The sequence below is a fragment of the Alligator mississippiensis genome, chromosome 1, assembly GCF_030867095.1.
Source record: "Alligator mississippiensis isolate rAllMis1 chromosome 1, rAllMis1, whole genome shotgun sequence".
NCBI classification, from domain to species: Eukaryota; Metazoa; Chordata; order Crocodylia; family Alligatoridae; genus Alligator; species Alligator mississippiensis.
In genome coordinates this window covers 170,156,734-170,178,974 of record NC_081824.1, presented here as the reverse complement: position 1 = coordinate 170,178,974, position 22,241 = coordinate 170,156,734, and the positions used below count along the sequence as shown (strand labels likewise).

Here is a 22,241-nt window from a genome sequence, read left to right as displayed (position 1 = left end):
TTCTCTGCACTAGCTGAAATATGGCAAAGCCTCCTGTGCACCCTGAATTACAAAGGAGCTCTCAGGGCTCTGCTCTCTGCTTGCTTCTCCATCTCCAACCTTTTAAAACCTTAATGTAACATCAGAAAGAAGGCTACTTTCTAATCCTCCATCCTGCTGCGGTGCGCTCTCTCCATTGTTCCTGCTTGCCCTTGAGAAATGATTCAGGCCCATTGTGAGCTCCCATCTCTGAGCAGACGTTTTAGTTCCCTTTTAGCATGTCTCTATTTAAAACTAAAAGCAAAATAAACACACACACACACACAAAAAGCCACAAAAGCTCTGTGTGCATCCTGCTCCCCAGAAAGCAATTCAACCCATTTTTATTTTCTCTAGTAGTCTTAACACACAGTGTCACAGAGCGCTTCACAATGAGAGTTAGTCATAAGCTAATCAGAAACAGAAGTGCTTAAATAATTCATAGATCGCCTTTCATTGTGAAGGACCCCACCGCACCACACAGTTATATCAATAACACAGCGCCACCGAAATTCAGCCAGCTCTGCATAGGGTGGCAATCAACTTGTTTGTCTGCTATAAATGACAGACACCATTATGGCATGAAGTTGTGCACAAAAGACCTCAGTGGGGGGGGCCAAGGCTAGAACCCCAGGACTTTTACTTAAGAAATACATGTCTCTACTGCTAGAACCTAGGAAAAAGTTCCCTTTCTTAGTAGGATCCTTATTCTCTCTGCAGACTCACCAACACCTTCTCACCTGCTCACTGTCATAGGAAAAATACATGTTGGTTAAGGACCACAGAAAACTCTGCTCTTATGCACCGTATACTGGGCTTCACAGTGCCTGGTGAGAGCAGATATCCTGAGGCATGCTCAGCTGTGTGGAACTCCACATGTCTTCTATGGTGGAATGAAAGGAATGGCTTAACTTGATTTTAGCAGGACTTGGTGTTAGACTTTAAATGCCAGAGGCTGCAAATGAGAGAGGAACAGCGGAAAAAACCCTGGTTGTACCCTGTTCACTCTTCCTTTCCGCATCTACTCTCTGCCACTGTGAGCGCTTGTACATGTGACGAGGTTTTAGTCCTCGGGGTTTTGTTCTATACCCCCTAAATTGAAATGGTGGGTTTTTAATTGAAACTCACCATTTCTATTTTTCCATCACGTTATGATGAGGGGCCTGCCCCTTTTTTTGTTGCTTTTTTTTTGTCAGAGCTGGAACCTGCCTGTGGCTGGGTAATGATCTGCTGGTGGGCCAAGTGGCCCCTGAGCTGCGGGGAGCCCTGCTCCTTCCCTCCTTGGTGGCGACACTCCCTGGGGCTGCCCAGGTGGGCTGCTAGCAGGCCGGGTGCTACCCCAACTCAGAGGCAGCACCCCGGACCTGCTCCAACTGTTCTCTAAGCCTGCCCAAGGAGCAGCGGGCGGTGGGCTTCCAGCGGGTGGGCTCAGGGAACAGTTGGATCGGGCCAGGTGTTGCCTCTGAGCTGGGCCAGCATCCGTCCCACTAGCAGCCTGCCTGGGTGACCCCAGGGGGGACACCACTGTGAAGGGAAGGACCAGGGCCCCCTGCAGTTCAGAAGCTGCTTGGCCCACCAGCAGCTCACCTTCCAGCTGCAGGAGAGGCAGGCAGGTTCTGCCAAAAAAAGAAAAAGGATTAGGCCCCTCACCACTTCTGCCTTCAGCAGGCCCCTTCTGCAGGCAGAAGTGGTGAGGGGCCTGATCCCCTTTTTTCTGCCGAGCCTGCCCACCTCCTCTGTGGCCAGGGGGCAAGCTGACAGCTGCAACACATTGTTGCAAACTAAGCTACCTCTGGATGTAGTTTATTTTGCAACAGTGCAAATTCATCTGAGCCTCCCAAAACGGGTGCATGTGTAATGTGCGATGCCATTAAGCCACACAAATGACATTTTCATCATGTGTACATTGTGATAGTCATCACGTGTACAAGCACCGTGTGACAAGATACTGGGCAAGATGGACCTATGGTCTGACCCAGCAAATGGCAATTCTTATGTTTTTATGCCCTTATATGAATGGGTGGGGACAGGGCTTTATACCTGAAGGGCAAGGCTCAGTCCCACTGGCAAAGTAGCTTAGGAGGATAGAGGCAAGGAGTGAACAAGTCACACTATAGCAAGGGAGGGCCATGGGGCTGTCCAGAAATGTAGCTGTTTTAAAACACTAGGGAAGGATGTGGTGGGGAGTGCTGATGCACAGGGAAAACGTGGATGTGAAGGTGTGAAGAATATGGAGGATTTTCTGCAGCATTGCTCTAGAGAAGTAGGTAGAAGTTCTGTAGCATTTGTCTGGAAGAGGTCTTACTAGAACTGAGGGGGTTCATTTCTTCTCTAGTACATGTTTATGTAAATACTAAATGATTGTGCAGTAACAACTGTGCAGTCCACCACTTGTGTAGACATGGCCACAGACTACTAATCAAAGATATATACCATAAATTTGCATAAGCTGAGGGCTTACTACAGCATCTGCTGAAGTAAGCCCTCTACTTATGAAAGCTTATACTATATATCTCTGGTTTAGTAGTCTATAAGGTGCAAATCTACCCTATCTTCTGTTTGGTCTGAATCAGCTATCAAACTCATGAAGTCCTTGATGACTTCATGAAGTCTTTGAACTTATGCAGGAAGACATAAGTTCAAGTCCTTGAACTTATGAATCCATTGTCAAAGTCACAATGGAAGACAAATGACTGGATGTTAGGCAGCATGTGAAAGCAGTATGATTTGAGCTTGAAATAAAGAACTGTGCACTAGGATGTCAGTACACTAGGTCTCATCAAGGACTTTACAACTGGTGAGGAACCAGGTGCTTGGTGCAGGGACAGGGATGGCGTGCTGGGCTGTGGAGAGCAGAGGGGCAGGGAACACGGCCAACTGGGGCCTGCATATCAGTTCTTTCCATGACAACTTAAAGACCTTGCAATTCTGCATTCCAGTTGACTAAGGACAGGGCAGGCCTGTTTGGGGCAGACTTTGCTATGACACTGCAAAAGTTCTCCTGCTTACAGGGCCCCCAAAGGGGTAAAGTATCTCAAGGTTGTTGAGGCTCTTTTGGACTTGCTGGGAGAAACACAGTGAGAAACAGAAGTGCTCAAGACTGAGGCTCTCCTTTACAAAAACTGGAGGCCCATAACCTAGCACTACTAGGGCTCCCTTCAAGGAGGACAGTGTAAAGGACAGAAGCATAACACCACCTATGGACCTGTGACAGGAGATCACAGGGGATAGAACTGGAGGAGTCAGTGGAGCAGGAGGAGCCAGAAGGCAGCTTTGAGTCAGAGGTGAGGTAGAGACTGGAGACACAGCATGAGTACAGGAAGAGGAAGGCAAAACAGAGAACACAGTCCCATTGAGAATGGTACAGAATAACCTAATATAACCCAGGAGGCTGTTTCCAGTCCCATCTGCCTGACAATCAGCAATGACAGCAATCTCTTGATTTCAAGGTGACTTCTGCCATCGCTCATTGATGGGTCTTGAAGTAACTTAAGACTCCAATCCTTGAGCTACAGATCCATCTGCAGAAGTTGCAGGTCTTTCCATGGGGAGAATAGGCTGTAGGCTGTGATTTTTCTCCTTTTCCTTCCTCTGTTCTCTCTTCTCTGCTTCGAAGGCAAGGCGCTATACCTCAAAGCAGGCTGCTGCTTGGTTGAGGTTGTGGCACCATTGGAGTCAGCTGGAAGCCAGCTCCTCCCAGTTCTTGATGTCAGTATTCATTTTCTTGAGGTATGCCTTCAGTATGTCCTTGGAGCATTTCCTCTGGCTGCTGTGAGATCTCAGGCCACAACTAAGCTGGGAGCAGAGCACTTGTTTTGGGAGTTGAAGACTGGGCATCCACATGCAACATCTGGTCCAGCAGAGTTGGTGCTTAAGGATTGCTGACTCCATTATGATAACATTGGCTTCAGCAAGGATGCTGACATTTGTGCAGTGATCTTCCCATTTGATGAGGAGGATTTTCCAGAGGCATTGTTGGTGATAGCTCTCCAAGTTCTTGAGGTGCCAGGGGTAGGTCACTCACATTTCACATCCATAGAGGGGTGTGAGGATGATGACTACTTTGTAGACCTGGATCTTGCTGTTCTTCAAGAGATCACAATCAGCAAAAACACATCAAGGCAATCTCCCAAAGGAGGTCCCAGTGCACTGAATCCTATGCTGGATCCTGTGCATCAGGATCCCTGACAGCACTGGGAACATAAAGAGCAGGGTGGGAAGTGAAGGGGCCATTTTGTTCAGAGACAGTAAGGTGGATGATGGCTGATAGTGCAGGATGAGGTGGGTGGATGTGATGCACATGCAGGAGAAGGAAGTCCAGAAAACAGAAGAGCTGGGGATGGTTTCAATCTTCAGGACTGTAGAAGGCAACACGTGCCTCAAGGCACTCAACAGAAAGCAGCAGGAAGAGAGGTCAGTTTAGCAGTGGACTGGAAGTGGGGGTGGGTGTTGCAAGTGCTGTGAACTACTGAACCTTGTGGGTGAAAAGAGCTGGTGGAGGACTCTACAATGGGACTACATGCCCTGCTCCTGCCCTCTTAAAAGTCCACCTGCTCTGGGGGCACTCTGCCTCCATTCATTTCTTGCTCTAACTGCCCAAAAGGGGCTGTTTTGGCGCAGATGGCTGTGGATTCAGACATCTGTCACCTCCAGCTGGTCTCTATCTTGCTGCTCCCTCTCTTCAAGCCCTTTCTCAGCGTGAAGTTCAGTGTCTCCCTTTTCTACACACTCTTAGAAGGTGTGTTCTTCTGGCCCAGAGAAAGCTGAAACAAAGCCAGAGGAGCTGCTCTGCAACTCCCACCACCCCTCCCTGTTCATCAGAGAAGAACAAGTTTACCTGTTTTCACTGGGCTGGCTCCTGATTGTTCATTTAATGAAACTTCTGAGCAAAACAAGCACAGTCCAGTGTAGGAGATGGTCTCTGACCCACCAATAGAAGTTTGTTTTTTCTGAATGGCTTTGTTCTGTGCCCAGTTACATGTTGACTGAGACATGTATTGAGAGTCAGATTATCAGGCACATGTGTCCTTGAACTCAGCATGCTCCATGGCCACCAGCCTCTCTGTCCTACCTAGAGGCTATGTATATGCTACACTGTCACCAGAAGTCCTGCACCCAACACTAGCTGCCACTGCTAAACCACCATAGCAGGTGCACACCCAGCCACTGAGCTAACAGGACATGAAATGCCTTCTGGGAAAGCACTTCTGAATCAGCCAAATGAGGGTGTGGGAGCCTGACTTCTGCCGTCTGCTGGATTGTGGCAGAAGTCTTACTCCATTCACCAGAGAGGGGTTTCAAGGACAGATGCTCTATAAAACTTTGTAGGGAAGACTAAGCCAAGGAGACCATCTTCCCTTGTTTTAACACTGATCACAGTGCATGACGCAGAAGAACTTGGGGAGATGCTCTACATAGTGTTGATCCAGTGCTGCACAAAGGAAATGAATAAAGTGCAAGTTACGTGCACCACTATTGCTTCTTGTTGCTTACATCCAGGATCTCAAACTCACCTCATGCCCTAGGATGGATCTGGACAATGAGGCTCCTTGGAGGCCAGATCCAGCCTGGTACACAGAGTGGCTCTACCCTGGAGTACACATCAGTGGCTCCAGCTCCACCCTAAGGTACACACTAGCGGCTGCAGCTCAGGCTATGGCTGACTCCAGCCCAGTGCATATAACAGCCGCTTCAGCTGTGGCCTGGGGCATGTAGCAGCATCAGGGTAGCTAAAGCCTGGGGCAAGCTCTGGCAGTTCCAGCTCTGGGGCACATAGCAGTGACTCCAACCCAGGGCAGCAGCATGCTCAGCAGTAGAGGAGGTAAGACAAGAGGAGGGAGGCCAACCCTTCCTGCTGCCAAAGGCCAGATAGAGGAGTTCTGTGGGCTGGATTTGGTCCACAGGCCATGCATGACACCCCTGGCTTAGATCGAAAGAGCTTCTAGTCACTCAGCCTCCCTCAGACAAATGTTGCTTTGGCCCCTTTCTGTACTTCTTGATATTGAAGACCACTGCACTCACAGATGGGCTTGTGGAGCTGAGCTTGGAGGCATGCAGTTGCAAAGGTCTGGATGAGCTTGGAGAAGACCCAAATTCAAACAGCCAATAACAGGAGAGAAATTCCTTCTTAAGCCTTGTGACTGGCTTACACCCTGGAGCACAAGATTTTTTTGCCCTAAGTATTATTCCAGTTTACTTAGCTTCAAGTGTAATTAAGCATCATTAAGTTACCTAGACCCAGGATATTCCTGTTGCAGAAAATGTCATGGATTTTCCACTTCCTGTGGAAAGCTGGATTGCCTTTACAATAGTTTCAAATCAGATCTGAATTGTGTAATGAATTCTGTTTGTTCTCAAGTTCTTTGGGGACAAAGTGAATGTGAGCTGTTGATATGTTTTCATGTCATGCTGGACATCTCAGTTGTGTCCCTTGAGTCCATCCCCTCTCCCATATTCATGCCACATAAACAGCCAAGAGAAAACACACCTACATTCATGTGCCCCCTCCAGCTCACTGCCAGTTCAGTCCTGCACCCTGCCCTCCACATACCAAATCATTCACACTAATCACCACAGGCTCAGCTCATTTCATCTAGTGGCCATCTAGATACAAAGAACCTGTAGGAAGTTAGATACCTGTGGCTTCCCATGTGAATATTGACCATTAATGAATGCATCTGACTCATTCATGACTCAGTGACAGATTACAGTGCTTATCTCAAAAACAAATCTGATTACAGCAGGCCCTGGAAGAAGTAATAATATATGGATGGGGAGTGCCTAAGAATGAGCGGTAATACAGTTTGAAAGAAGAATAACATTCTTCTATCACATAAGTGGAACTAGAGGCCTTGTTTGGTCTCAGAGACTGGTACGTTTATAGTATGTGGACTACCCTGAAGACCACAGCTAGGCTCTCTGTGAGCTTGACAATAGGTAGGGAAAAGTTAATTATTAATGATACCTAGATCTTACATATCACTTCTTGTCAGAAGATTGCTGTGTGCTTTACAAAGGAGGTCATTGTCACTATCCCCATTTTACAGTTGGGAAAACTGAGGCACAGAGTGTTATAGTGTCTTGCCACGGTCACCAACCAGGCTGAGCCAGGACTAGAAGCCAAGTGCCCTGAGCCCTAGTCCATTGTTCTGTTACTAGGACACACTATCTCACTTATCAGTCTACAGTAAGTCCTTCTCCCCTATCTGGGGTAGAAAAAAGGCAGGGCACATTGACATCCTTTGGATCCTTTCAAGGACTTTTTACACTAAGTGATTTGGTTTGTAGAGTTTCATTCTGGGACAGTGCAATGAAACCAGCTCAAAGCAACAGACACATTTCTTATGGAGCATAGAAACAACCCTGCCTTTCCTCAGTTCCCTGCTGAGTACCACCTGGAGACCGTGTCTGTACCTCATTACAGTAGCCTCAAAAGAACTGGGCTCTCTCTCCATGTAATGGCAAAATGGCATTAATATTTCAATATTCACATGATCTATAATGGACCATGGTAAAATCAATCAATGGGCCTTCCCTCATTTCCCCATGTCTGCCTGCTTAATGGAGGAAATTGCTGCTGCCCGAGACCTTGAATGCTGTTGGTTAGTTTTCTCCCTACCCAGCCGCGTTTAATGCATCATTTAAAAATTGTTAAAAGCCCATAGCTTTTAACTGATGTACATGGTAGGAGGAGGGTTGTTCAGCTTGAGCACTAGGAATGAGACAAAGCCTTTCAGTTGAGGTCATGAGCTCTGTTGCCCAGAGCAGTAAAAGAAAAAGATCCCCCTGGTTTGCTGCTCTTTGCAAGTGTGGAAGGCCCTGAAGGTGATGATGAGACTGGTGGGTCTGGGTCCTGCTCCTAAGTGTTTCATAAAAAACCCCAGCTATCTTCACTAGAAACAGCAGTCCTGTCCTTCTTCCTCCTCTACCTCCTTTGTGGCAGGTCTCAAAAGAGAAACCAAAGAGCTTGGTCATAGATACTGAACTCCCTCTGCACTTTGGGGGGGAAGGGGAATGTTAGGCCATAGGGGAGGGGAGAAGCTTGTCCTGTTGTGCCTATGCAGCACCTGTTACACAAAGAAATAGGATTTCAGGCTCCAGGGCTGGTAGTTCAAGTCCTGTCACCAACACCAAGCTACTTCTTTTTAAGAGGTAATGAATGGAAATGTATGAGTGGCTGCTGGACCTGAACAGGTATGGCAATAGGAGACAATGGATCATCTCCTTGCCATACCTGTTCAGGCCCAGCTGCATAGGAGTCCCAGGTGGGCTGCCCTCTTGGCAGGCCCCCTCCTTGTTCCCATTTAGCAACAGTCAGATGATAAGCAGAATCACAATCAGTAGCCCTCAGAGTCAACAATCCACCTAGATAAGAGGGAGGAGTGCACACTTCACAGAGCTAGTGGCTTAGGCTACTGTTCTGGAGACTCCAGCAGACAGCCCTCTGGCAGATCACGTGTGGAAAGTTTACTCCATAAGGATTAAATATTTACTTTTATTTTTAAGGCAAGCTTAGATGTTCCAGAAGCTGCTGGGTCATTAGAAGAGTGCTGGTACAGCAAACCACCTCCTAAATAATACTGGTGCAACAAAACATCTCCAGCTTTTCTGCTTTATATCCTCCTTTCTCCTTCTCATCCATCAGCACCAATGCTTGTCTCACCAACAGCTTGACTTGCCATAGCTGATCTCATCCACATGACTGGGCCGGAATCCCTTTGCCCCTGCAGCCCTAGGACAGGTTCACAGACTAGGTACCTTCACGCTTCTCAACCCTGCCATCCCATTTGCTCAGAATGCAGACAGTGAGGGACGATGCCTATTTGCCAACCTGTGGCTCTGTGCAGACAAGGATGCACTACTTCAAGTGTAGGGGACAGCCTGGGTGGAGCAATGAGTGAAGCATGCTTGAAGGTACCACTGCTGGGCACAATGTTTACCCTGTAGATATGGCCCATGCAGGGTCAAAACTACATCACCCATGCTCTGACCTACCCAGTCACCCCAAGAGAGCAACTTTGTGTGTCCACTCCAGCCAGTAGCCCCTCTGAGGGCCTTGTTACACCTTATGCTGTGAGCCACACAAACGTTGATTGGTGTTAGTGCTAGCTTGGAGTTCACAGCTTGGAGTAGTCACACCCTTAGTCCAGAAACTTTCTCGGACTGTCCTCCACCTGCCGCTAGAGGCCTGGTGAGCAGGGGCAGGACCAGGAGCTGTGGCTGTGAGCTGCCACTGGAAGGCTGGTGAGCCAGGACAGGCTTCTAGCCCTGCTCTATGGGCAAGGGTGTGAGAGATCCTGGGATAGTGGAGGACTTCAGCTTGGGTAGCACATCTGTAGGGAATGGCCACACCTTAATGGAAAAGGAGCTGGGGAGTGCAGATCAGAGATCATCCTGCCCTGCAGTGACGTAACTTTGAGCCACATAACAAGTACTTAAAACCACTTTAAGGTGTTAATTTGCAAGGGTTTGGAGCTCCAGGAGCTGCCCATAATTACCATGTAACACGACCCTTACTTTATATTCACACAAGAGCCATACTGGATCTACCTTGCGTCCTTCAGGGGGGGGCCTTTTTTGTTCACCAACTTGCAGAGAAGGGAAGGAGCAGATGGGAGGCAAAGGGAAGGCGATTAGGGGAGCTGGGAGTGCATGAAATTAACTCCACATCCCAGAGCCTTGGAACAGACACACACCAAAAGAAAAGCTGCTGAGAGGGAATAAAATAGCAAAAGAGAGAGCCTGTAGCACTGGGCAAACTTCGGCTAATCAATAGGGGCAGGCAGGAGGGTGAGCTGCAGCAAGCGGAGGGGATATGATGCTGCTGTTGTGAATAATTGATGGAGCCTGCATCAGAATTCAGCCGACGTGATGGTATGAAGCGCATTCTCTCTCCTGCAGAAGAGATGCTCACTGGGGCTAGTCATGTGCCTCTGGGGCAGTTCCCCCTTGTTCCCTCGAGACCACTGAGCTCATACCCCTGGGAAACTAAAAAACAGAGAGCATATTTCTGCCATCGGACTTGTTTTGTTCTCAGTCACCTCACAGGTCCATTGTTCTCAGAGGAGGCAGTTATTAGCTGTGGGTGGGTGGTGAGGTGGAAAATGTGCTCTCACGAGCACCGCAGCCAGGCAGGACTACAGCTTTGTTCACTAACGTCCCCAGAGCTCCAGATCTTTAGAATCCCCTGCTGCCTGGGAGCATCAGCGACATATTACTCCAGCAAGGTGCTGCATCAGGAACAGCACATAACACCTCCTGGGAAGCTGCCTTTGCACAGCAACAGCAAACATGATCAGGAATTTGGGGGATGCCTGCTGAAGCATAGACTCAGGCTACGTCTACACTAAAAGAAGTCTCTGCCAGAACTTTGGTTGGTTGTGAGCTTATTGACATGACTGTGTCACTACAGCATGGACACCCTCACCTGTGTTAGCTGATGCCCCTCATCCTCACAGCAAGGGCTTGTGTTAGGAGGCGCCATGTGTCTGTGTACCATGGGTAGGAATGCAGAGCTCCCAGTTGTTCACATTTCTGTTGCTGGATGGACCCACGGTGTCAGCATCTGATTAGGGCTTGTGCCCTCAGGGAGAAGATTTTATTTAGGTCGTAGAAGGGTTCTGCCGGCTTCCATCATAGTCGTCCGCAGATGTGTGCTAACCCCTGGCAACAAATAGACAACCTCTGCTGATAAAACTGAAGTGTAGCCCAGCCTCAGAGGAGAAGAGGGATAAATAAGTCCTGCAGACTCCCCAGGGGACAGGAAGTGGCTCCCAGACAGTCCCTCTTCCTAGTTACCCTTGAATAGTACAAAACACTTGTTTGACCTTCCCAAATATTTACACAGCATCCTCAGCCACACGGTTCAGCCTACAAACCTCAAACAATCCCATTTGCAGGGGCAAATCCTTTGAATTATACTTTTCAGGCCATGGGATGTTTTATTTACCCAGGGCCAATTTAGACATAAATTGATATCAAATGTCCAGATCATACCGTTTCCCTTTCTTCTCCTCCCCACTGCCAGTTTCCTATTAACGGAGGTCTGACGCATTATATTAACTGAAAGGGTCCTTTACCGGATTGTTTACTACAGAGGCTCTCTGAAGTCAAAGAAACGGCAGCCCCAGCATCAATTTCCATTTTAACTACACAATCAGTTATCAGGCCATTACCATAATAAGGAGATTAAATGTGCTAAGCAGAGCACAGTGTGCTCATAGCTGGGAACGTGGCTGCTGCCTTTTCTAGGCTCCCAGATTCTGTAAGAAAGCCACACTGCTCTGCTTATCATTTCCCTCCAAAGTCCCCTGGGGAGCCAGGCAACTGGTTGGAAGGTCTTGTGCCAGGTGAGGCTGTGTCAGCTTCCACACCCACAGCCCCAGTGGCCTCATCTTCTATGGCAGCCCAAGTCAGCTAAGCCAACCACCTGGGCCAGAGCCTTCCCTTTGTCTCCCAAGCTGTTCTGCTGTTCTTTGACTGGCTCAGTTGGAAAGGGAACATTTCTTCATTTGGGTTTTGGCATCAGAACCCTGACCCAGTGCCATGGCAAGGAAGTTTGGTGCCTGCCCTTGCCCTGCGCGCAGATCAGGGGGGCACCCCCCCCCCAAACTTGCCCAGGAATTCACACAGTGGCAGAAGCTGCCCTCCCCCCATCCCAGCACCCCCCCAAATGAGCCGCTTGCAGCTCCATCCTGTGCCTCACCACAGCTGGGCAGCACCTATTGGCATCCCTTTGCTTCAGCACCCAGGGTGGTTGCCCCACTTGCCCCCCACCTTGCTACGACATTGCCCTGACCCATCTCCTTAGGCAAAATTGGCATTCCTTCTTTTGCACATACCTCTTGCTACAAGATGTCTCTTACCTGGAAGTCAGTTCTCAGCTACCTGGAAAGCAGAGGGCATTAGGGCCCTCTCACCAACTTCCAATGACGTGTAGTTGCTCTTGATTCATATTAGTGAGTGAGTGGATCAAACCCAGGCATTATAGGATCTCTTGCTAGACTCTCCCTGGTGTTTCTCTCATTAATCTGATCCATTATGGAACCTACCTGGAAATCATCCACACCAGCCTTAGCTGGAGCCTGACCTGTACCAGTGCTGGCCAATGCCATTGCTCTCTCCTTGTTGAGGAACCATGAAGCCCTATCAATATTATTCAATATATCAATATTATTGACAGAAGATGGTACATTTCTAGTTACCTCTGAAAAAGGGGTCCAACCAACATTTAGAGACCAATAGAAGGGGGTGACCAGGGCCAAATGGACAAGATGTATTTTTTACTAGCAGCTCAGTTTCACAGTTCTGCCCCTATAACTCATTAATTATTCACAGGTGCAGATCAGACTTGGTTGCAACAGTGAATCACCTGTCAGTAATTCCTGGGAAGATCTAACCAAAAAGAAACCAGCAATTTATCATGATTCCAAATTAGCTGACTGCAGAGTATTTAACCCTCTCAATTTAAATCTAGTACCACACAAAACAAATATCTAACAATCCCCCTGTTTATATTCTGTTTATAAAGTGGCTTTTAGTCTGAAAGATCCCAAGCATTTTGGAACCTGTATAACATACAGCACCACCGCCATATAGGTATTTCTGGGGTAAAGCATGAGCTCCAGGAAGGATGTGAGAGAGGATGCTTAAGAGAAGACTGCAGTACAAAACTATTACTTTGCTTTCCATAATGCCATGAACCTCTGATCTGAACTCAGAGTAAGAAGGACTTTAGATTATAAAGTCTCATCTGAAAGGTGTCTGTGACTGGTAACCAATTTATCACCCTCTGGAGGAAGACAGACAGACAGCAGTGATCCTACCAAAACTTGAACCTTGGGTTTACAGATTAGGTAAACACTTCCTGTCCTGAACCAACATTACCTGTTCAGAATAGTATTTGGAGCAATGCAGCTAAATATTCAGCAGCCTCATGAAGGCGCTGAAAGTGGTCTCAATCTCTGTGCAGGGGATATACTGCAGACCTGACACAAGGTACTAAACTGCTCCTCCCAGCAGTAGTCTCACAAGAAAGGGGCCAAATTCATCCCTGGAATCATACCTTTGATTTCAGTGGAGTTATATGAGGGTGGCCCATTCACTACAAAAGGTTCTGGGGCCACGATAAGGTTAAATCAGTAGTAGTTCTCCTACATGGCTGCATGCAAAGCTTCTCAGCCCACCTGGGCCAGTTCTCCCTCCCTGTACTGCAATCCAAACCAAAACCCAGGTGAATTTTGGAGAACCCTGGACCTGACCCTGTTTGCCTCCAAGAGCAGTTCATGATAGACTTTGGAAAAAGTGCAATAGACTTTGGGAACGCAAGTCTCCCCTCTAGGGAAGATTATGGGACACCCAGCAGTTCTAGCGCTAACTTCCCTATGGAGCAGTATACTATGCCACAGGGTGCCAGATCACATAGTTGCTTTCTGGCATGGACAAATGGCCACTGAGATCACCAAACTCATTGCACTTGTAGCCTAAACCAGATAGCAATAGGGGCATGCAACTGTTTCAAATGCCACCCCCTAAGCCCATCTCCCTGTGCACACAGGCTCTCTTTATTATGCAAACACAAACAGCTGTAACTATAGCAATGGGCACTGTGCTGGTATGATACAGGGGAACACACTCTCAATATTTACCTTGTGTGTTTTCTCTCCCGCAGTCTGTGGAGCTGGATTGCTTTTGCTGTTGCAGCTGTTGGTGACACAAGAAGGGTCACTGTCCCCCATGGGATGTCATGATCTTAGTAGGGTCAGACCAATAGCTGGCTTGGGGGCTCAAAGGCCATTTCAGGTGTAGTAGGAAATAGAGCTGTTTTTTGGGGGGCTGGAGCACCTGACTTGTGAGGGGAGACTGAGGGAATTGAGCTTATTTAGTCTAGAGAAGGAGACTGAGAGGAGATTTAATAGCAGCCTTCAACTACCTGAAGGGGTTCAAAAGAAGATGGAGTTAGACTGTTCTCTGTAGTGGTGGATGACAGAACAAGGTTTCAAGTTGCAGCAAGGGAGGTTTAGGTTAGATATTAGGAAGGATTTTCTCACTAGGAGGGTAATAAAACACCGGAACAGGTTACCCAGAGAGGTGGTGGAGGTTTGCAGGTTTTCAAAACCCGGCTAGACAAAGCCTTGGCTGGGATGATCTAGTTGGGGAAGGTCCTACGTTGAGCAGGAGGTTGCACTAGATGACCTCCTGAGGTCCCTTCCAACCCTAATTCTCTATGATTCACTGAGGTGTGATCTTACCTCCAGGTCAGGACTAGATCCAGTCAAACCATGCAGGTGGTTTCAGAGCAGAAACAGCTGCACTTGAGAGCTAAGGAAGCCATCTACCTATGTACATATGGACACCCACTATGACTTGTGATGTTTTTATGTAAAAGCCTCTTAGCTTAGGCTAGCAGCAGAGCTGAAACCAGAACCGTTAGCTCTGCTGTGGAGACATCTATCATGGGAGCTTCACCAGGTAGCAGCAGTAGTAGCTTGTCATGCTGTGAGGGGACCAGTAACTAGATGAGACATGACAGGTGCTACATAAAAAACCCACCAGATTTAGGCATTCAAGACTAAGAGAGGCCTTCTGAGCCATAGTGTCCAGTCCCCAGCATTCAGACAACCATTTTTATACAAGGATTCCCCCAAATCATCACTTTAAACCCTCATACACAACTATAAGACTCAAACCCAGAAACACCAAAAACACCCCACAAGAGTACATAGGTAAAACCAAGGGAGACTGAGGCACTGCCAATGCCCTGCCCTTGCAATAACAAAGAAGGGTACTGAAATGAGGTAAGAAATCTGTTCAGCAAAGCCAGTAGGTCAGGAGCGGCTTAATAATTGAGAAAGGATTGTGTGGCATGAAGGACAAAGGCTAGGAGTTAAAAGACCCACCATGTGACTTTTGCTTCATCTATCTGTGCCTCAGTTTCCCTTCCCATCCTTTGCCTGTTTCATCTGTTTTGACTGGGATCCCTTTAAGGCATAGTGTCTTTCATTGTGCAAATAAGTGTGACACATTTAACATTATGGATCCCTGATACTAGCCAGGGGCTCTGGGGACTACTGTTGCACTGACCATAACTGCAGAATCAAGTCCAAACGAAAATGAAGTCTCCCCCTCAGCCCCAGTCACAGGTGAAGTTGGTCACAGGGGCCCAGCCCTATGAGGATCTATGGTCCAGAGGACTGCAGTCCAGGATGACTTCAGTCAGGCGTAATCAAGATGAGAGAGCAAGTCCTTTCAACAGGGATCAGGGAGGGGATACACTCTGTGGGGTCCCTGGATAGACTGACATCTGCTGCCTGTTTCTTTCAGTCTGTATTAAGTGCTGTCTAGTCCCCAAGCCGCCTCAGATCTAGTGGGTTACCACTTGCTGTTTTGTTTTGTGCTCTTTCTTCTCCATTTTCCCTCCCGCGCCTCTCTAGTTAAGACATCAGAAGTGAGATTTGTCACTTAACCATCTGGAATCAACGCTCACTGGAGGCTGCTGCTCCTCAGCCTGTCACACTCTTAAACGGCGCTAATATAATTCAGATGTTTTACAAACCATCAACGACAATCGGGCATGAAATTAAAATGTTTGCGAAGCTCACCAAGTGGAAAATGATGGCTGGAGTAGGGAAAGGCAGGTACAGGGATGGATTTGGAGGTGGGAGGAGGGAAACAGTGCCAGGGGTCCTTTGCTTCCTGGCACCCAAATGCAGCTGCTACATCAGCTCTACCTTCAGGAGGAAGGAACTGTGCAAACAATAAGAGGAAGAGGTGAGGGGGCAGACATCATCTTGGCAGGCACGTGAAAAGAGAATAAGCTTTTCTCTCCCACCTCCCTTACCACAGTCCCCACAGATTGACACACCAGGTGGTTAACCCATTAAAGCCATTGCAGCAGGGATGTCATCACCTCCTCTCAGCACAAGGTCAGCCTGGTCCCAAAGTCCCTTCCTTCTCATAGCTCTGCCCCTTTGGCTTTTTACCCTAAATGCCCATCTCTCCTTCTTGCACTCCCAAGCCTCCCTGCCACTTCCTCAGCTTTGTCCATCTTTTTTGGGACTGGCCAAATAAACCATAGTTTCCTGTTAAGAGAAGGAGGGCAAACAGGTGGCTGCCAATTCATACCACATCTGGCTGTTCTGGGAGCCAGGGAGGGCAGTAGTCATAAAGGAGGATAGCAGGGCTGTTGCCACAGTGTACAGGCAGAGGTTGTTTGCTGTTCACCTTGGCTCCACCTTCTCCTTGCCCGGCAGATCAGCCAGCCCTTAATGCCTGATGGTGTGCCTCCTAGACTCCCGCTCTCTCTGCTCTGTACAGGATTTACACCCAGGCCCTAGAGACACCTTGCAGAAGGATCATCCAGGACAATGGTCTGGTGCAACAATCTCTGCTGTGGGGAATGTGTGCACCAGTTTGTTAGGGCAGCCCTACGGACTGCATATGCCAAATGCTTGCAGGAGAAGCTGTTTCCCTGCATTGAGTGGGGTACCAAGGTGCTGGGCCCCTGTTCAGGTGACCTCAGTGTGTTGCTCAGTAACAGTCCTAAGCCTGTGCTGCCTAACAGTGGGTGCACAGTCAAAGGCACAGGCCTGCATCTTGTCCCAAGGAGTTTACAATTCAGCTCAGATACAGGGAAACTCCCCATACTTGGCCATCCCCTCCTATAAGAGCTGCCCTTCCCCCCTCATTCCTGGTTTCCAACCTGTTACTCAAGAGCTGTGGTGAAGGAGGTCCCTGCTGGAACTGGCTACCACAGAATGGAAAGGTTTCTAGCTCCAAAGAGACTTGTGCCTGGGAAGGGCTGCATCCCATCCCCATGTCTAGGTGGGCTAGAAGTGATCCCAGGCAGCTAAGCTAAGCACATGGGGAGGAAAGAGTCCCAGAGAGGAGAGGCCTTTGACAGCAAAAAAACTGGGTCAGAAAATGGAATTGTTTTAGTCAAGAGCCCTGTCCTGACCCCTGCTGCCAGCAGCCTGCCTCAGTTCTCCCTTTACAAGTTCACCCACCTTACACCTTCCCACCCCCCTGTTTTCAAATGCCAGCCAGGAGGAAACCAGCACTTGAAGGGTTAAACTAGATTGGAAAACCACCAGAAAAGTAAAGGAGATGAGAGACCCTCCCACACATACACCCCATATATGTACACACACACATACACACTGGAGATGCAGGATAACAGCTTATTTCCCCCAGACTGGGAAGAGGACAAGAAGTGGGAAAGCCATGGAGCATACAATTATCCCAGGCCAAGTAGCATCCTAAAGAAGCCAGAGATTAGAAGGGGACTCAGTGCTAGGGGGAAAGAGATGTTCTGAGTACAGAATATAGAATAAGGTGCTAAAGGCAGCTGGTTTTTATTTCACACTGTGGGATGCTTCTATCAGCAGGGGGCAGAGAGGGGTTTAAAATATTTTCTAATTAAGGAGCAAGCTTTCCTGGGAGAGCAATTAAGCTCAAAATGTCCCTTGTTTGATAAGGTTCATGTTGCAAGCTCTGGAAACCTTTCTGAGTTCCAGCAATTAAACCACATTCCCCCTCTTTTACAGAAATTTTCTTTCATCTCTGCCTCATTCAGCCTCCCCAGCACCCCCTAGTGGAAGAAGCGAGACAAAGAAGGGCAACATGCAAGCTGAGAGGTGAGAGCAAGATACAGGATCTGGGGGTGGGGAGGGGAAGGAATAGGCTACACAAATGGAAATAGTGTCTCATATTTGTACTCTCCCAAAAGGATCCACACCTTCCCATTGGAATGCAGCCACTTCTGGGGTGGGATGTGACAGCCTTTTAACTGTTTCACAACCAGTTAGTATGGGAAGGGAATGATCTATTTAGCTGAAAAGCAGCAAGGAGAAATTTAGAATCCAGTTGCCCCTTATAAGCATGAGCAGCCAGGGCCCACCCAGAGAATAGCTTCCCCTTTGAGGATGCTGAGGCACTGGCTTAGTGCTACCACTAGATGGAAGAGAAGTGTTCACCAGAACCACGTTTTTCAACACTAAGGTGCTTTTTGACATCTCCCATCAAACGCTGCCTTATCTTCAACCTCTTTAACCTGCAAGAACTAAATGGCCTGCAGGGTCCTAGTAACCTCCTGTCTTTTCCATTGGGTGCCATAGGCTTGACAGTGCTCCTGGGGTTTTCCACATCTCTCACAGATAGTTGCTTAATGATCAGGGAAATCTCCCACCAACATACCAACCTGCTGTATACCTGGTTAACTGCTAATGTAGGTCTGCTACCATCAAGCAGGGCTGGTCAGTTGAGTAATGCAGTGGTCAGGGCTCTGAATTTAATTCTCAGCTCAGCTGAAGAGTCAGCATTTGACTTTGGGTAAGGCACTTAATTTCTCTTTGCCTCAGTTTTCCCTTCTGTAGATTAGAAATAATGATACTTTCTTAGCCTGTGTTGTTCTTTGAGTAGTTAAGCACCAGAATACATTTCCTAGAGCAACTGTGAAACCTCCCTCTTTGGAAATGTTTAAGAGAAGGTTACCCGGACAAGTGGTTTGTCTGGATTGATTAAAGCAGAGGTGATCCTGCCTTCAGCAAGAGGTTGGGCTAGATGGCCTCCTGTGGTCCCTTCTAGCACTACTGTTATATGATTCTATGACAGTCAAAAACCAGTACAGTAATCACTTTTTTTTACTGAAATTTTCAAAAAATACTTTCCCCGGAATTTTCCATGAAAAAAGATTTTGCTTTTCTATGAAGAAAGTAATTTATTTCCCCTTTCACTTATTTCCTAGTGACAAATGGATAAAGGGCAGGAAAGGTAGAGAAAGGGGGGGAAACCTAAAAAGTTCAGGATTGTTTTGCATCAAAAACCCCAGAAAACTTGGACAGAAATGAAAAATTTCCACCAAATCTTTTGTATTGAATAAAGGCCACTTCTCATTAAAAAAAAAAAAAAAAAAAAAAGATTTCAAACAAAAATGTCACTGCTTCTAATTAGAAGCTCTTCAGGGCAAGGACTCTCATGCTATGTGCATGCGTAACTCCAAACAATTATCATCTCTATTATATAAAGTTTTTAGCACGGTCAGAACTAAAGTGTCTCGCCAGATTGGGCCTCAGTGTGGTGGATTCTGTACAGACTCATGATAAATGACTGCCCTGTTCCAAAAAGCAAATAGGGCTGTCTTCTCTATTAGGGTATCCACTGTCATACAAATAATTGAATGCCATTGGCTTATTTGGCTAACCCTGAGTCCTGGTTGTTCTAGGTTGGGTTATTATGCTATGTAAGAGTTACCATGCTCTACCTATGAAGTGGTTGTCCATCTGTGAAGCAGGGTGAAGAGATTACAGTGCATTCTGTGACAAGCAAAACAAAGAGAAGTGAATGGCTGATATATTCCTCCATACCAAAGCAACAAGCATCACATTCATCCTGGTATTCCCAGACCATGCCTTGCTTAGATCTCCTGTCCAAGCCTTATAATTGAATAAGTGTGAGGAAATACTTACAGTCAGCATTGACAGCGAGAGACCGCAACATATATACATACACACAAGCACACTCATAAAGTAAAAGGGACATCAACGTGAGAGATGCACGTAAGAGAGAGACACAGGCAGACAGAGCAGGGAAATGCATGTGTGTAGGATTTCAAGGATAGAAAGAAGAAAAAAAAACCCACAGGCAAGCAAAAAAGAATGAATAAACAGGGAGGGGGAGAGAAGCAAGCAGAGGAAAAGACAATGGCAAGAGCCGAAGTGGAAGACTGGCTGGCATTAGGCCAGAGACTCAGCAATTGAAATTAAACACCTGTCAAATGGGGCATTTGGCAGCAAAGCTGGCATGGCTGAGGCAGGGGATGGACAATGGTGCTGCAGGATAAGGTGGGAACTGTGTCCTACCTGCTGCTCAGCTCCCAAGGGAGACTGACTCCATCCAGCCTGCAAAGCTGGCCACACCCAGCTAGACCATAAGAGGTGGCTAGAATGAAAGACACAGATACGTGCACACAGCCCTGAGAGTCCTGAGGCAGTAAAGGGCTTCTGAGTCACTTCAGAAATGTTCCCCGCTCTTTGATCTCATAAGAGCAGGGACTTTCCTCTAATCCTCTGACATTTTCATTGCCAGCTGCTGGTGAGTCAGTTGCTGCAAAGATGGACAGAGCAGAAGGCTGAACTGCAGCATTTGATGCTGGATATTGAGGTGAAGTCCTTGTGAGTCTGGGAACAAGCTGATTCCTTTGGTGGAAGGGAGATCTGTAAGAAATCCATTCTTTCTGCCCCTGTCAGAGCATGTTGGTTGGACACATGATAATGAGGGACACTTCCACCAGAGTCAAAAATTATTGGTCACTGCAGGTGACAGGATGTGAGATCCAGGCCCAGACCTTGTGCATATATCTCAAATGTATGTACAAGGCAAAACAAATGGTAGTCTTTGGATGGGACAAGCTATTCTGAACAAGGCATGCTGGCTGAGGGGAAGCCCAAGAGCCCAGCACAGGAACCTATGGGGCTACAGACTGACACAGCTCCCCCAAGGACTCACCCAGCTATCCCCAAAAGCAGGGACATGGTAGCTCACCCCAGGCCAGGACTTGCTTACACGCTTGCTCTTTCTTCTCTTATTCTTTACTCTCTCATCTATTCCCTCACACAGTTTTACCTGTTCCTGTTACTCACTCATGCCTTCCCTCATTTCCTTTCTTTCCCACTTTCCTTTGCTCTCCCCACCTGCCTCATACTATCCCTCTCTCTTTGCCTCCCCTTCACAGCTCCCCAGGGAGCTTTCTAATGACTTAAATGAAACTCCAGCCCTCTTTATCTTCACTCGCCATCACTGCTGGATCCCCAGAAGAATCCAGCCACACACAGCAATTAGGAAGCTAGTGCCTGGGGCTGCTGCATTTGCAGCATCAGCACAGGGATCCTGTCTGTCCTCTCAGAGTGAGGGAGAGCATCTCTGGAAAGTTTGGAGCATCACTGCCCCCCTCCCCAAGGAAGGCCCCTGGGTTAGCAAGGACATTTTAACAACGGTTAGCAGCTATCCCAGGACAGGTAGTAGGGACACACGTTAAACTGCTCCATCTTGCTACTTGTCCTTGAGAAGTCCAGCCCCTTTCTGATCCCTCTCCCCCCTCCCCTCCATGGGCAGTGAAGGATCTTCAAGGAAGTTGCGGCAAGGCCTTTGACAGAGATTTAGAGAGCTACAGGGGCATGGCAATTACATTAACAGAGTAGGGGTAATTAGGAACAAAGCAGGAGAGATGACGGAGATAGCCAAGGATGCAAATCAGGCTGCGTGGAGCTCTCCACTGCAATCATTACAGGGAATTAGGCTTCATTTAAATTCATCAGGAAACCTTTGCAAAATCAACCTGGGCCCCAGAGACAGAGCACACAGATGCCCCTTTTCCCTGTCAACCCCCATTACCACCCCATTACCACCCTGCCTCCTCTCCTGTTGGCACCTCTTGAAACCAGTGGAGTTAGGTGTCTAGGCACTTTTGAAATTCCCCCTGGACACCTACCTGCCTTTCTGATCTGGCCCTGACTGACCACACCAGAGCCCAGGGGGGAGCAGTGGGTTTCCCAGCATGCTCTGCTCCCCAGCAGCACAGGACATAGCACTATTTATTAGTGGGGGTGGCTGACCCAGTTTGGACACACTAAAGGGTGGCCTGAACCTGGGCCCAACCTTGGCACAACCAGCCCCAGTAGCATAATGAGGAATGGGTGAGAGGGGCACCTGCCCTAGACACCAAGTTAAGAGGGCTACTGGAATTGCCCCCCACCCCTGTGCAGTCCATGTCCCAGCAGCATAACCATGCCGGGAAGCCCCAGTCCCCAGCTGCTGCTGCCACTGCCCCTTTAAGAGCAACAGCTGGGGCAGGCAGAGCCTGTGGTAGCAGCAGCTGCAGCTCAGCCAGGGACAGTTTAGGTGTTCCTGGCATGGGTAAGACTGCTGACCACCCCCTCCAACTATTGAATCCATGCATGCCCCCTCACCCTACCCACACACACTCTCTCTCTCTCTCCCTCCCTCAGGTTTTGCCCTGGATACCAGCTCTCCTTGTTATACCACTGACCAGCACTGAGAGGGGCTGGGGACTCTTTTCTCCGTGGCAGAGTATAACAGGGCACCCCAAATCCACACCTGAGACTGGAAAACATCAGGGGTCAAATGACTTTATTAGACTAATGCCCTCTCCTTACTAAGAGGCCCAGCAAACTCATCACAGCTAATCTTTCTCAAGCCGCTGCTCCCAG

At 48.1% G+C, this 22,241-nt stretch overlaps 1 protein-coding gene across 1 annotated transcript in view; it reads left to right on the top strand.

Moving 5' to 3' along the window:
- MDGA1 (MAM domain containing glycosylphosphatidylinositol anchor 1) overlaps positions 1-22,241 on the top strand; it is a 316,576-nt gene that overhangs the window by 272,829 nt on the left and 21,506 nt on the right. The window contains exon 17 of the mRNA XM_019483036.2: positions 17,562-17,651. Within this exon, the coding sequence (XP_019338581.1) occupies positions 17,562-17,651 (90 nt within the window). The remainder of the gene's footprint in view (positions 1-17,561; positions 17,652-22,241) is intronic.